This window comes from Prionailurus bengalensis, chromosome F2 (assembly GCF_016509475.1).
Source record: "Prionailurus bengalensis isolate Pbe53 chromosome F2, Fcat_Pben_1.1_paternal_pri, whole genome shotgun sequence".
NCBI classification, from domain to species: Eukaryota; Metazoa; Chordata; class Mammalia; order Carnivora; family Felidae; genus Prionailurus; species Prionailurus bengalensis.
Genome location: NC_057353.1, coordinates 81,939,256 through 81,953,914, shown reverse-complemented (window position 1 = coordinate 81,953,914; position 14,659 = coordinate 81,939,256). Strand labels below are relative to the sequence as shown.

The following is a 14,659-nucleotide window of genomic DNA, read 5'->3' as shown; positions in this document are numbered from 1 at the left end:
CCTGTTTCACTGTCTTCCCGCCCCAGCACGCTGACAAGCGGCTTACAAATAAATGCTCAGTTTACCTTCATCACAACCCTATGCTGCGGCTGAATTTTACAGGCAACTGAGGCACAGAGTGGCTCAGTGACCTGCTCGAGGCCACACAGCATGTGGTGCGGGAGCACAGCTGAGCCCAGGCCCTGAGCAGGAGGGGCCCTGGGGGATTTGGCCGTGGTCGAGCTGACCGCCGGAGGGGCGAGCCCTGGCCTGGGGTTGCTTGGCTGCAGACATCTTGAAGCACCCCCCCCCACCCGCCCTCCCTCCGCCGAGAAGGCTGCCCCTCCTGGCCTTCCCTCCCTCTCCATCTGCGGGCAGAGCAGGACCCAGAGCCGGGACCCGGGAGGAGAGTGTCGGGAAGGGCCTCTGAGGCCTCTTGCCTTGTCTCAAGTGCGGCGTGAAGCCCGAGTCTGATGGCGACCAGGCGCCGTCTCCCTGTGGCCGATACCCTGCTCCTTCCTGCTGCTTTGAAGCCCCAGAAGCCTCCCTTCTGCCAAAAGGCAAAACCCGAATCCCAAGCCTTGCGTTTGCAAAGGATACTCGCCCCCTGCCCCCGCCGTGGGGGCCACATGCGGCCCCCCAAGCACCCCCTTCTCCGGGCCCTGGACCGGCTTCCCCTGCCGTATGCCTTTGTACGCTGTTCCCTCCCGTCGCGTGCCGCGGTCTGGCAAGCTCCTCCCTCTGCTTCAGGCCCCAGCTCCAGTGCCCCTTCCTCCAGGAAGCCTGCCCTGATTCTCCCCGGCAGACCTGGACGGTTTCCACTGGGCGCTTTTGAATGACTGTTGGTTTAGGAGTCTGCCTCCCTGGCAGGCTGAGCCCCCCTCTTCTTCCTTTCCCGAGCTGACGGGGGACAGTACATTCTGGGTGTTCAATGATCATATGTGGAATAAGTGAGTCAGATGGTGACAGCCTGTCGCGGGGAGCCGTGGGCTGTGACGGGACTCAGCGGGGCCCGTGTCTTTCTCATCCCACCTCTTCCCCACAGGGAGGGGTCCGTCCATCTGAAGCCGTGAGGCCCCCACACCCTGCCTCCCCAGCTCCGCGCGGACCTTGGGCGGCAGGGAGAAAGTCAGCCTGGTAAGGCTCACAGAGTCACCAACCGCAGGTGCAGAGGCGGCCCCCCTCCGTGGCCCACGCTTGGGTTCCCAGGCTCCCCAGTGTGACCCCCGGGCTCCTGCGGTTCAGGGCCTCCCTCCGCCCAGGGGTCCCTCCGGGTGGGGGTGCCGGAGCCCCCACACTGCTCCGTCGGCCGCCTCCATTTCTGTGCACCTGATTCTGGGTTTTCAAACTCCGGCAGTGACGGTGCGTGCTGAGGAACTGACACCGGGTTTGGGGCCGCGAGGACGTGCGGCAGGCAGGTGTCTTGTCAGCTGCAGCCCTGAGAGCGGATCCCCTCCGAGGGGCTGGAGGGTGGGCGGCCCTTAGACGGCTGCCTGGGAGGCCCCATGAGCCGAGCCTTCCCCGAGCACTCTGTCCACTCCATGCCGCCGACTCGGGACCCCTCTGCCCCCGGCTGCCTTCCCCCAGTACCCTGCGGTCACTCACATGCAGCTCGACCTTGGCCACAACGGTGCTTGTCCCCACCTCTCAGATTGCTTGTCCTGCCCCCTTCGCCCCGCCCCTGCCACCGAGCAGCCACACAGCCCACCTGTCTCCAAAAGCCTCGCGGTTATGGTGTCAAGGTGGGATTCCTTCCCCCCAGCCCCACCCCGTGCCCCTCCCCTGCTCCCCACCGCTGCCAATGTCAAACCCCCCCCCATGACCCCCCCACCTCGGCCTGTCCATCCTCGCCCCTCCTCTCCCGGTGGTCCCCCCCAAGAGCACCCAGGGTCCTCTGTCCCTCTCTTGCCTCCTCCAAGAAGCCTTCCCAGGCTGCTCCTGATTCCACACCCACTCCAGGGTGAGGGCCATCCTCCTGCTTCCTCAGATTTTTGGCCCCCAGCCGCAGGGCGATGGCCACACCACGGGCACCTGCACTCTCCTGTCTAGAAATTGGCGCTTTGAGTCCTGGCCGCTGCTTGACTTCTGACGCGGGCTGTCACCGGCCTCGCCGGCTCCTGGGCAAATGCACCCTGGCCGCCCTGCAGCCCTCCTTCTCCAGCCGAACTCAGGCCTGTTTCCCCCAGCCCCTCGCCTCCTCCAGGACGCCCCTTCCTGGCAGCAGGATGCCTCCCAGCCCCCATGCCGTCCTCCCAGCCCCCATGCCGTGCTCCCAGCCTCGGGAGGGGCACCCACTGAGCACAGGGCCTGGGGGCACCAAGCCCTTGGGCTGGGCAGGGCCCTGCCAGTGGGGTACTTCCCGGTGCCCCGGCGCCCCCCACTTCCGCTCAGAACCACCACTGGGCCGCTGGCTCTACCCTCCAGGTGGCGCCCGCCCAGTCCCGGTGCGCCCGCGGCCCCTGCCTGTGGCCTTTCTGCTCAGAGCTTTGAAGCAGAGGCCAGCCAGTGCCCAGTGCCTCCCCCCTCACCAGCCACTCTTCCCCAGACAGCCCTCGTCACCACAGAGATGGCACGTGCCACCGGAGGCCCAGGAACTGAGGTCCCCGTTCAGATGTGGGGCCCTCGAGGGCCACGTGCCCACAGTGTGGCCTGAAAGTTCGGTTCCACCTGACTGCGATCTGGAGGTGTTGAGGGTCTTTAGCGAGCCGCCCCCCGCCGCCCCGACACATCTCAGGGCCACTCTGGCCCCTCTTCTCGTGGCAAATGGTCCAAAGGGCTTGTGGGGGTTGGGAAAGCCCTTTATGTGTCCCTACAGTGCCCCAGAGCCTGGACAGGGCTGCATCAGGGTCCCCCACCCCGCCCCGCCCTCCCCACCAATACCCTCCAGAGCTAAGAGCTGTGGGCCTTGACAGGGAGTGGGGGGCACAAGTGGGGAGACAAGCACCCCCCCCCGGCAGAAGGTTCCTCGGGCCACAGCTTTCAAACTGCCCAACAAAGCGGCCGCTGCCTGTCCTGGGGGAGGCCTCGTTCTGGGGCTTTCTCTCTACACCGGGCTCCCAGCCTCCCGACGGCCTCACAGGTGGAGGCCTCAGGCCAGCCGCCCACAGGCCCAGGCTCCCCGTTCTGAGCCCGGGACCCACCTCTCCCACGGCACTCATGGCAGGAACCCCCCACTGGACCGCTTGTGGGGTCACCCCCAGGGTCCTTGGGGCCCCATCCCTTATCAGCCCCTGCTGGTGGCTACGGTGGCCTCAAGGGGCCGGTTCGCATTCTACTTGCCCGCCTGCCTCTCCACCAGGGCAGCGGCGCCTTCTGGGGCCTCACCCCGAGCTCATCCGAGGGGAGGGGGCCTCTTTCTAACTCAGCGGTCTGCAGCCCTGGGATTTTCTCAGCCTGGGGAATTGGAGAGCCCCGCTGTTGGTCAGGGATGCCCTCGAGAGCGTCCCAGAGACAGTGACGGACCTACAGCACTCTCAAGGGGACCTCTTCCAGCTGCCCCCAGGGGTGGCTGGCGGGGGCGTCTCTGGAGGAGAAAGTTCTTGCAATAAAAACTCTTAACAGGTGGAGGCTCCTCAGGGGAGTTACGCGGCACGCTGTTCTCGGGAAGGCTCAGGAGTGCACCTGCTGGTGGGGCTGGGGGGGGTGGCCAAGGCCGAGGCCCCCTGTGGCAGTTGCCAGGGAGGGGACCCCTGGTCTGTCCCGGCCGGAGGCTGCTTTCAGTCACTGAGCAGCCCTGGGGGATGGTGAGGTGGGTGGGCGGGTGGGGAGAGGATCCCTTGGGGAGCACTGCCAGGGAGGGGCTCGGCTTCCCCCGGGGGCAGTGGGTGTGGCTGCATCTCCGAGTGCTCGTCAAGGAGAGGCCGTCACGGAACACGCCCGTGGGAAGGTGGGAGCAAGTCTGCACCCGTTTTATATTCTCGGGGCTTTTGGGGGCCTGGCCCCGGGCAGCACCCGGATGGTGGTGCCGGGGACACACGCCCCCGAGGGTCTTCAGGGTGCTGGCCAGAAGCAGGCAGGGGTCTCTCCAAAGACAGGCCCCTCGAGCGAGGCCTGACTGCCGCTTCCCGGCTGCGACAAGGCAGGGTGGGCACCGCCGTCTCGGGCCCGTCTGTCTGGGTCAGCGTCCAGGCTGGGGTCCCTCTCGGCCTCAGGAGCAAACCCGCGGCCATGCGCGCCCGGAAGGCCCTCAACTGCCCACGATGTCGGTTGGGGATGGAATTCTCAGGACAGGGTGGCTGTTTGGGAAACAGGGTCAGCCAGGGAAACGCGGTTTCTGGACCCACTTTCTCAGGAGACGTGTCCCCACTGAGCCCTGGGATCAGAGACTCGAAGACTCACGGAAGGAAGGCCACCCGGAGGTATCCAGCCCGACCTGAGGCACAGCTGAGCCGCCCGTAAATGCGCAGCTGGAGCCACGCCCACAGGCCTTTCGAGATTTTTTGTTAATGTTTATTTGTTTTTGAGAGAGAGAGAGAGACAGAGAGACAGAGAGGCAGAGCAGGAGCAGGGGAGGGGCAGAGAGAGAGGGAGACACAGAATCCGAAGCAGGCTCCAGGCTCCGAGCTGTCAGCACAGAGCCCGACGCGGGGCTCGAACCCACGAACCGCGAGATCATGACCTGAGCCGAAGTCAGATGCTCAACCGACTGGGCCACCCAGGTGCCCCCGCCACAGGCCTTTCTAGATGCCCCCCAGCACTCAGGGCACCACACTCACAATCACAGACGATTTTGACGGGGGCCTCCGGTCTGCATGACGTCCATGGGGCCCCTGCTGACCTCCAAACGGCATTGGGGAAAGCCAGACACACAGCTGCTCCTGCCCCCCGCTGCGCGGTCTCCCCGGGTCACTGGAGGAAGGCCCTTCTGGGTCACCTCGGCCTGGCTTGGCTCCCGACCCCGTGAACCCATAAATGTCCTCCAAGTCTCCCCCAGGCTTTCTCGGAGAATAAACCTTTTGCCATCTGGTGGCGGCCTGTCAGGGCCTCTAGGGCTGGGTGACCTCGAGCTGTCACTGCCTCCCAGCGGCTCAGTCAGATGCCTGCAGGACGCTGCTGGTTTGTGCAGGGGCTGGGGATGGGCTGACGTCCTGCCCCCCTGTGAACCTCTCCCAACACCGGCCTCTCCCAGGCCTGAGCAGAGCCCCACCCTCGAGGCCGGGGCCTGACCCCTCCCTGTCTCCTCAGGGTCCCCGGACCTCGGAACACAGGTTGCAAAATGTTGCAAAGGGTACAGGAAACAGAATCCCCTGGAAGCCCGACACCCCGAGATGACTTTTGACTGTAAATTTGAGTCGTCGATTTTTTTTATTCCCTGTGGGCTCCTAAGCATTTCCCCACGTCGTTGAACAGTCTTTAGAAACCCGGCTTTTGATCACTGCCCCTCTTTCCTCTACTTTGGAACATAGATTTTTAAATCCACGAAGCACCCTCGAGTAGGTAGATTTTTCATGCATTTCTCGTTTTCCAGAGATTAAACTCCCAGAAATGTGCACCTGTGTGCACTCTGGGGGTCTTAGCTGAGATTCCCTCTCTTGGGGGCTGTTATCTTTCACAACCTTTTCAACAGTCTTTACGCGTGAATGACATCTTTTACACGAGATTTCGTGGATTAGCCTGAAGCTCGTCTCTGAGTTGATTCCCAGCGTCCCCGAAGCGTGTGTTTAGCAAGGCAGGCTCCCCGTTGGGACCTCATGGCCCGGGGAGGGAGGCATAAAGGGAACCCCGGGGGGAGTGGGTGGGGGCCAGAGCAGAGGGCCAGCAGGTTAAGGGAGCACGGAGTGGAGGGGTATGCAGGCGACAGGGAAGGCGTGCTCCGGGCAAAAGTAGCTTGTGCCAAGGTACAGGTAGGGGTCTGAGTGTGGACCCTGGGGACCAGGCAGGGAGCAGCAGTTGACAGGGGCCTGGGGGCCTGGGGTGGTTCCTTCCTTTGAGAGCAGTGGGTAACTCGGAGGGTGGGTCACTGCACCTGGTGGTGGTGGCGGGAGAGGAAGGGCCCTGCAGGTGGGGGGCCATCCCTGTTGGGGGAGATCAGCCAGCAGCAGGGGAGCCCATGCTCTCCCCTCCCCCAGCTGCTTTCCTACTAGCTGACCTCTGCCGTCTCTGGCCGAATCACCCTCTTTGGGATTTGATTACTTTGGGGCCCCTGAACATTACTTCCTGGGGTCCGCTGTCCCCTTCACGGACTTTGGGGTCTCACCTCACCCACTCCAGGAAGCCTCCCAGGCCTGCTCCCACTGTCACTGCCAACAACCTGGCCCCCACCCCAGGCTGGGAATGGGTGACAGTGGCCCTTGTCTCACCCATGGAAAGGGCTTTGGGGACCAGTTCAACCTGGGCTTCAACCTCCAGGAAGAGCTCTCTCCCCCAGACACCAACATCCTCCCGGCCAGAACCCATAGCCAGAGTGCAGGTCACAAGGGCCTTGGAGGAGGTGAGCGCCTGTGCATGGGGTGTTGAGGGCGCCCTCAGGAGTGTATCACCAAGAGTCAGGCGGGAGCAAAAGCGGGGCCTGCTGGGGTCAGGAAGGAGTCTCGGGGACCCTAGATGAGGGAGCAGCCAGCTCAGACCAGGGTGGGGAGGGAGGGGGCTGACGCGGGCCCCGAAGCGACAGGGTGCTGAGGGTCTGGGCGAACAGGGGGGTCAGATGTTGGGATCTGGGGTGCCGGCTGCAGGTGGCCCCGGGACGGAGGGCAGGGCTGGGCTGTGGCTGTCGGTAGTCACCTACTCCAGGCCTGTGCACAGGACACCGGACATCTGTCGAGTGAGGGAAGGAGGAGCAGGGGTACTCGGGAAGTACAGGAGGCTCCCCCGAGAGCCGACTGGCACCCCTGTTCCCTGGCGCCGTGCCGGTGGGTGTGAGAGCCCAGACGGACGGGGCCCCTGCCCCTGCTTGGGGAGAGGCTTTCTCTGGCTCACCCTCAGGAGCACCTGCTAGAGGGCATAGACTCACGGGTTCACCTGCCTTCACGTATTCCTGTACACACTGGGGACTTGGGGTGCAGACACCCCTGCCTCTGGTGGGGAGGGACCCAGAGCGGGGCCCCAGCTCTCCGGGAGACTGGAGCAGAGGCCGGGAAGAGAGACTTGGGCTCAGGAGATGCGCGAGGCTCCTTTTGGGGCCCAGGGAGAGAGGGGGCAGTGGGCGGAGGAGAGGACAGCTTTGGGGAGTCACCAGGAGTTAAGGTGGAGGTGGGAGGGGTCAAAGGGACGCCAGAGCCCTACTGTGGCTGATGGTCTTGGAGGCACTCTCTCCCGGAGGAGGAGCCCCCGGGCCAGGGTCCTGGGGGAGAGCACTTGTCGGGGGCCCAGCCCAGAGAGGGATGGCCCGGAGCCCAGGCTGGCAGCATCGGGGTCCCCTGGAGGCTTCTAAGAAATGCACATTCTGGCCTGTCCCGGGCCCTCTGAACCAGAGGGTGCCCTGGAAGCGGGCCCCTCGCCATCCCCTCATGCTGGGGAGCCTGGTGGAAGGGTGGGCGGGTGTGGACGGCCCAGGGAGACGTGACGGCAGAGGAGGGCCCCGGGCTGCCATGGGGCTGCAAGGCCGGTCGGAGCACATGACTCCTCCACGCAGGCCCAGGTCAGAGGGGGCGGTGGGCGCCTGGGCTCTGGTCCCCCTGCATCCTGGGAAAGCTCTGGTGAAGCTCCTTTGACCCTCCACGATGCCCCTGGGCTGTGGGTGTCTGGACAGTGGGAGGCCCGATTCGGGATGTGGAACCCGAGCCTCTGGGAAGGGGAGCCTGGGGCTGGTGAGGACCCGATGGCCTTGAATGTCAGCTCATCCTTCCTCCTTCCCTAGGTCCCCAGAGCTCACGGAGCTGCATGACTGAGGGGGCCCTGGTAGGTTGGGGTGACTGACTGGGGTAGGGTCCTGATAAGGTTGGGGTGACTGGGGTGGGGCCCTGGTATGGTTGGGGCAACTGAGGTGGGGGCCCCAGTGTGGTGTGGCCTCTCTTCGGCAAGTCTGACTGGTCCTGCCCTCTGTCCCCACCCCAGAACCTGCTCTCCAGGGAGGTGACGCTGTCCATGGTGGCCACACCCAGTGAGGGTTTCTCCTGTCCCCACTGGAGGTCCAACTGCCTGTCGCCCACAGGGGAACAGAAGCTGGATATTGGTGAGCAGGTGGGCTGGGGGCTGTGGGGATCGGGGGCCCAGTGGGCGGTCTCTGGACAACACTGTCCTGGTCCCCTCCAGGCTCGGAGCACGTCCCTTCCCCTGGCCGTTTGTTTCAGGTCACTTGGCTTCCATTTGCGAAGTGTCCGCTCTGTGCAGGGTGTGGGTGCAGAGCCAAGGGCGGCACGGAGGGTGCCGTGGTCTTGTGTCTGCCGGGTGCTGAGGGCCGCCTCCATGCACACCTGACAGAAACTTCTGGAAGGGCTTTGTCTCTGGAGTCTGACAAAGCAGGTGAGGCTTGCTCTGGAGGCCTTGTTCTCCCTGCCGGCCTGCAGCACCACGGAGGATCGCAGCCACCCAGGCCACCCCCAAGAAGAGACCAGGGTCCACAGCTGCTCGGGGGCAGGTCCGGGGGGGAAGGGCACTGCCTCTGTGCCACCGGCTTCCTGTGGCCCTGCCAGGGAGGGGCAGGGTGGTCCCCCACCTGCTCTGGGGGCACAGGCCCCTCGAGAGTGCTGTAAACACGAGCATTTGTTGTTTATTTGTGGTTCTCGTGCTGGGCAAGTAATAGATTCCCAACAAGCTTTCAATGAATGAATGAATGAATGAATGAAACAGCAGATGGACCCAGACGGCAGCGGGTCAGCACCACAAGTGAGGCCACCTCACAAGCCGCCTTACGCCCGGGCCCGGCGCTGGCTTCGAGCGGTGGGCCTGGCTGTGGGTGTCAGCCAGGGCTGGGGGGGTCCTGAAGTGGGGTGTGCGTGGGCCACCGGGCGATGCTGGCTCCTGGCCCGCGGTAGGGACCGGCAGCGCGGGACCCACCCTGCGGCTGACCCCAGGCCTGAGTTTGTTTCCATTCCCAGGGGGCGCTGGCCTCGCACCCCCCACCCCCGCTTTCTCCTGATCAAAGCAGCACTGATCATTTCTGTAAACTGTGTTAGAGGATTTGGTTCTCAGAAGGCTCCCAGGCTGTGCCTCGTGAGCCGGGAAGCTGGTTGTCCGAGTGGCTCGGAACACGGTTTTGACGTACGCTCGAGAAAGGAGTGCTGTCATCTTTCAAAGAGGACGGGTCCCTGCGTCCACCCCCAGCGCTGGGACGGCGTCTCCACCCCTCGCTCCTCCGCACCTGTGCCTCGACAACCTGACGGGAAAGGTCCTGTCTCCTTGTGGTTTTTATTTGCTTTCCTTGTATCGCTGCTGAACGGCCTTCTCGTCTCTTTACTGGTCACCAGGGTCTCTTCTGGGCGCCTCTCCACCCCTTCCCTGCGGTGGCTCAACGCTCTCCTGACCTAGAAGGGTCTGGAGCATCGATACTGGCCTTCTGTCATAGACGTCCCGTGTAGACGCCTCCTCGGTTTACCGTTCCGTGGGCTGTAACGATGCTTGGGCCCTAAGCCGACTGACTCTAAAAGCGTTTTCCCTTTTGCCTCTTTGTGTCGTATTCAGAACCTCTACTCTGGGGTTTCCGGATAACAAAGCCGCGTCTGCTCGGCATGTTCACAGCTGCCATTCGGAAATTCAAGCTTCGTAACTGCCTGCTATTTATTTTGGTGTGAGAATTAGGGCAGGGACGTAGGTTACTTTTTTACTCCAAACGATGAGCGACTCCTTTGGGACCGCGTTCTCCTGGGCTGGCGTTTTGTGCGTTCCCGCCACGAGGCGTGTTCTCTTCGCCTGGCTGGCTGGGCTCTGCGGGGGGCTGTGCCCTGGCACCCGGGGCGGCGTCTGCCCTCTGTGTTTTGCCTCCTGGCTGCGCTCACACCGGTTTCCCTGCAGACGCGTTGTCAAGAAAGTCCTTTGGGCCCTGTGACCGAAGGGCCCGGCCGGAGCCAGAACCGGGGGGGTCTAGGCTTCCGTCTGGCACCCCCGGCACCAGACTGCTCTTCTGTCCTCTGCAGAGCACCTGGGCAGGGCGAGCACGAGCAAGCCCCCCAATGACGGACCCCTCTGGGAGGAAGCGCTCGTCGGCAAAATCAGGACCATGTCGGCCTTGCAGAAGAGCCAGGCGTTGGAGGCCATCCAGTGCCACATCCGGGAGCACACCCAGGTGGGACCCCAGGAGCCCTGCTCGTCTGTGCGGGACGCTACCTTCTGCCACTCCAGGGCTCACAGAGGGTGAGCCCCGAGGCCCGCACTGCCGCTTGGCTCCCGCCGGCCTCGGCAGCCCCCGAAGCCCCTGACCTTCAGGGACGTGTGGCAGAAGGTGCCGGGATGTAGGAAGGTGTTGGGCCACAAGCGGAGGGGCAGGTGGGGCACAGAGGCCCTGCCAGCTGGTGCTCAGACGTTGCCACTGGGGCCTGGCGGCAGGTGCGGGCCAGGGAGCCACGTGGAGCCAGCCAGCCTGCCCCCCGCTCTAGGCCCCGGGGACTGGAGAGGACAGGGTGGTGTCTGATCCACCTCCGTGCCTGGGGACCTCCCAACCTGTGGGCCGCAGGAGGCTCCCCAGCTCAGGACTCCTGCCATCGTGGGGGGCCAGGCCCTGCTTTTCCCTGACGCCCCACACGCTCTGGCCTGTTCAGCGTGAAGGCCTGAGCCACCACCGGCGGTGGCTGAGCTCCCAGGTCGGGTGGGGCCCCCCCGGCCCCTGTCCTCCACCTTCCTGCTGCAGAGTCTTCAGGGGTTCGGGGCCGACAGACAGAATTGAGTACGAGGGACAGCAGCACGGACGTGTGCCTAGAGGGAGACGGGCTCTAAGCACACACACAGCTTGGCTTCGGGCCCCTGGAACCTGGCTGATGGCCAGGTTCCTGCTCTGCTTCAGAGCAGGGGAGGGAGGGACATCCGGCCAGTGGGAAGAGCCCGTGCAAAGGCCCTGAGGTCAGCAAGATGGCAGCATGAGAGGGCTGGGGGACACTGGCAGGGCCAGAGTGTCACGGGCTCCCCAGCCAGCTTAAGGGGTGCAGGGGTATCCCGCAGGTGGGGGGCTGCCAGGGACCAAGCAGAGGTGGGCACAGCCCTCTGGCAGATATCTCCTTACCCTTTGGGGGGTGGCTTGTCTTCTCTGCTCACCCACAGGTGCCCATCCCGAGTTTTCATCCCTGGGGTTTCCCAGCTTCCCCCGGAGGGTCGGGTGGGGCCTGAACACTGCATTCCGCCCACAGCTCATCAGGAAAGAGGTGCCCAACGCTGGCCTCCAGGAGCTTCTGGCGGCCTTGAACCTAGAACTCAGGCAGCCTTTGGAGAAGGTCAGTGCCTGGGGTGGGGCTTCCCGGGCTCTCCTACGTGTGCTCAGAGCCCCCGGGAGGCTGTGACTGCAGAGAGCCCGCGGCCGCTCAGGCCCCTTCCCCGCTTCCCAAGTGATTGTCGCCATCTGAAGCTCTGCGCACACGGACGATGCCGGGAAGGCACAAGGGGTGCTGTTGCAAGGGGACGGTGGCCTCGGGGCCACTTCGTGTTCGCTGAGCCCTGGCTCCCAGCCGGCCAGGCCCTCTTCCGGGCCCCAGGGGCGCGGCGGAGGCAAGGGCGGCAGGCTTACGCTCTAGTGAGGGAGCCACGCTCGACAGTGGGGTCATCGGTGACAATCAGGAGTGCACTCTGTTCAAGTTGTGTTGCCCGATGTAGAAACTACACATTTTCATCGGGAGAAAGATAAAGGGGAATTCTGGAAGACCCTGAACGTAGCCTCCTGCGCCCGCACGAAATGAGGCTGGGGGGCAGGGGGGCGCAGCTCTGCCCGGGACACCTGAGGTGGGCGGGAGGGGAGGTCCGCTGTGACTGGTCGGCCCTGCACAGGACGGCGCTCAGGCTCGGCTTGGGTGTGCCCGGGGCGGGGTGGGGGGGGTGGGAACCGCGGGAGCCTCCGGGGAAACCGAGGCACCGCAGCCGACAGGGCGTCTGGGTACCGCCCTGCAGGACCCACGAAACTTGGCGCTCAGGGTCTGGCGGCAGCCCCAGGCGCGGTGAAGAAGCAGTTCAAGGTGGGCGGGGAGGGGGTGCTGCGGCGGCCCCCGCGCCTCCTGCGGCCTCAAGCAGACAGTGGGCGCAGCAGCCTGAGGCAGGAGCCGCGCGGCTCCGGAAGGTGCTCAGGACAAGCTCCGCGAATTCATTCGCCCCTCGCCCTGCGGTGGTGGCGACCCAGCCCCCATGCCCCGTCCCACACCCGCCCCCTCCTCCCTCCCCCCAGACCTTCCTCTTCCACTTTTACGGGCTGATCCTCCGAGAGTGCTCCTGTGCGGACCTGGTGAGGAGGCACCTGGCCAGCCTCCTGGAGCTGTCCCACCAGTCATCCGGCCAGCGGGAGGTGGGTGGCAGCCCTCGGCACCCCCGCCCCTCCGCCCTGCCCCGCCCCCCGCGCGGAGGTTGCTGCTTGACGGCAGATGGACACCCCACCCTTCACGCCAGACCTGGTGGGGCTCCCGCGGCCCCCGGCGCTGTGCCGAGCGACAAGGGGCTGCGGTGCGGGTGCCGCCTGGAGGTGACCTCGGGCACCTGTCCACGGCCGAGTCCTGGTTCCATCCCGCTCCGGCGGCCCCAGTGGGACACACGCCCTTCAGGGCAGGGGTGGGGCTCGCCCACCTTCCTTTGCGGGGGCCCCGGGGAGGGTGGGAAGGAGACGGCAGGCCGCGTCCAGCACTGCCGCGTGGGGACGAGCTCACGGCGTCTCTGGCCCACAGGGCATTGCCGTGGCCATCGGCATTGTGTCCTCCAGGCACATGCAGGAGGTGTGGGCCACGCTGGAGCACGTGGGCCGCACCAGGTTCCTGAGGACTGTCTTCACGTCCCCAGACAGCCAGGTAGAGAGGGCAGCGTGGGGGCAGCAGGGGCCAGAGGCCCGCATCGGTGCTGGCTTGCTCTGAGCCTCAGTTTGCTCGTTGGAAACGTGGGGGTGACCCCTGCCCTGCCCACCTTCCTGAGGGGCTGGTGTGTGGGTGTCAGACCTCCGTTCTTGCTGCGGCCCGGGAGTTTTGAGCCTTGTCCTTGGGGCCCCACACGGGATCCAGAGCCTCCGCTGGGTCTGACGGTCGGGAGCCGTGTGGGCTTGCCTTGATTTTCAGGTGGGGCGTGTGGCCCGGGTCCTGTGTGTCCACCTATGGTCCCGCCCTGGGGGTTGACGTGGAGCATCTGTGCTTTGCTAGTCCTGGGCACCCTGCTGGGAAGAGACATGAGCGACAGAGACCCCCGGACGAGGAGCAGTACCTCCAGCCAGAGGGCGGGGAGCCCGGGGCCCGGGGCCGCGGTCCTGAGGCGCACGCGGGGAGGGCCCCCCCGCGGAGGGCGGCAGGTAGAGAGCCGATTCCCCAGTGGCCACCACTCTGTCCGCAGCAGCCGGAGCCGGACACGCACTGGAGATGGGCTGGCAGCACCTCCCTGCTCTGCTACGGGCAGATGGCCGCGCACGCCGGGGCGCAGATCCTGCCCTGGGTGGACAACATCGCGTCCAGGATGGTGTACTACTTCTCTTGCAGCCGCTACGTGAGCGCGGCCACGGCCGGGGCGGCGGGGGGTGTGGGGGCCGCGCGTCCTCTGACTGGGGCCGGCCCACTGACCCTCCCCGGACTCCACACGGACAGGACAACATCCTCAAGACCAGCTTCCTTTCGGCCACCATCATGCTTTTGAAGGCTCTCAGGCAGAACAGCACCCCGAGCTACAAATTCTCTCAGATCCCAGAGCTCATCCAGTGCCTCCTGGTGAGCGATGCCTGCGGGGGCTCCCGGGGGCTCCCAGGGCCGCCAGCGGGACCAGGAGGCTGAAATGACCGGGCACTCTGACTCCACCCCCCCTTCCCCCCCCACCCCCCGCCCAGTGCATCCTTCAGAAGGAGCCCAACTTCCTGACCACCCTCTTCCGGGAGAAGATCATATTGATCATTGTGGGACTGAGGTAACTCTCCTTGGGGTCCAGAATGAAGATAGGCCAAGTCATTGCGTGGGGGTGGGGGTCCACATGTGAGGAGACGGATGTGAATAAGGGACCAGGAACACGGGGCTGGCCCTGCTGAGGCCACGCTCCGTCAGCCTCGTCTCCTATCCGAGACAGGTCGTTAATGTTGACACAGACCGATCCCCAACCTGGTCACACACCAAACCCAGGCCTCAGTCACAACCTGAGCCTGACCCTGGGCCACACGCTGAACCTCGACCTTGACCCCGGTCACATTCTGGGCCCTGATCCTGGTGACACCCACTCGTAAATCTTAAGTTGTGTAGGCCTCTCCCCGCTGGGAATCCATTTCAGCCTGGTGTCTCATTCCTGAACCGTGGGCTCTTGTGAAAACGTCCAGAATCTTCCCCGTGTTTCTTCCAGCAACCTGCGGCCCGGTCTCAAACCCATGGTCAAGTCCCAGATCCTGCAGACCTGCCTGCAGAGCCTGTACACGCTCCCACCCACGGAGACGCTCAGGAGCAGTTTACCTCCATTGGACGTGGCCCCGGACGTCACGGTGACTGCCTGTTCCCGTCTCTGGGTGCTGGGTTCCGGGTGCCGGGCCGGCCTGCCAAGCCCCGGCCGCGTGTGTGAGCGAGGGGAGCACCGGAGAGAGCTCGCCCGGCCAGGGTTTCTTCCCGGCTTCGCCACAGGCTGGTCTTGACCTTGGAGCCCGAGTCTTGAGTTCTGCCCTCAAGTGGGG

General features: G+C 64.9%; 1 protein-coding gene across 2 annotated transcripts in view; it reads left to right on the top strand.

The window, feature by feature from the left end:
• Window positions 1-3,760: 3,760 nt before the first annotated feature.
• Window positions 3,761-14,659, top strand: part of LOC122495865 (maestro heat-like repeat family member 5) — a 31,054-nt gene continuing 20,155 nt past the window's right edge. Inside the window, exons 1-11 of one of the 2 annotated variants that reach the window (XM_043601924.1) lie at window positions 3,761-4,337; window positions 7,775-7,815; window positions 7,972-8,089; window positions 9,990-10,138; window positions 11,193-11,276; window positions 12,215-12,331; window positions 12,705-12,824; window positions 13,354-13,503; window positions 13,602-13,721; window positions 13,838-13,914; window positions 14,338-14,473. In XM_043601924.1, coding sequence (XP_043457859.1) covers window positions 7,798-7,815; window positions 7,972-8,089; window positions 9,990-10,138; window positions 11,193-11,276; window positions 12,215-12,331; window positions 12,705-12,824; window positions 13,354-13,503; window positions 13,602-13,721; window positions 13,838-13,914; window positions 14,338-14,473 — 1,089 coding nt within the window. In that variant the 5' untranslated portion in view covers window positions 3,761-4,337; window positions 7,775-7,797. The remainder of the gene's footprint in view (window positions 4,338-7,774; window positions 7,816-7,971; window positions 8,090-9,989; window positions 10,139-11,192; window positions 11,277-12,214; window positions 12,332-12,704; window positions 12,825-13,353; window positions 13,504-13,601; window positions 13,722-13,837; window positions 13,915-14,337; window positions 14,474-14,659) is intronic. The other variant, XM_043601923.1, reaches the window with a different exon arrangement.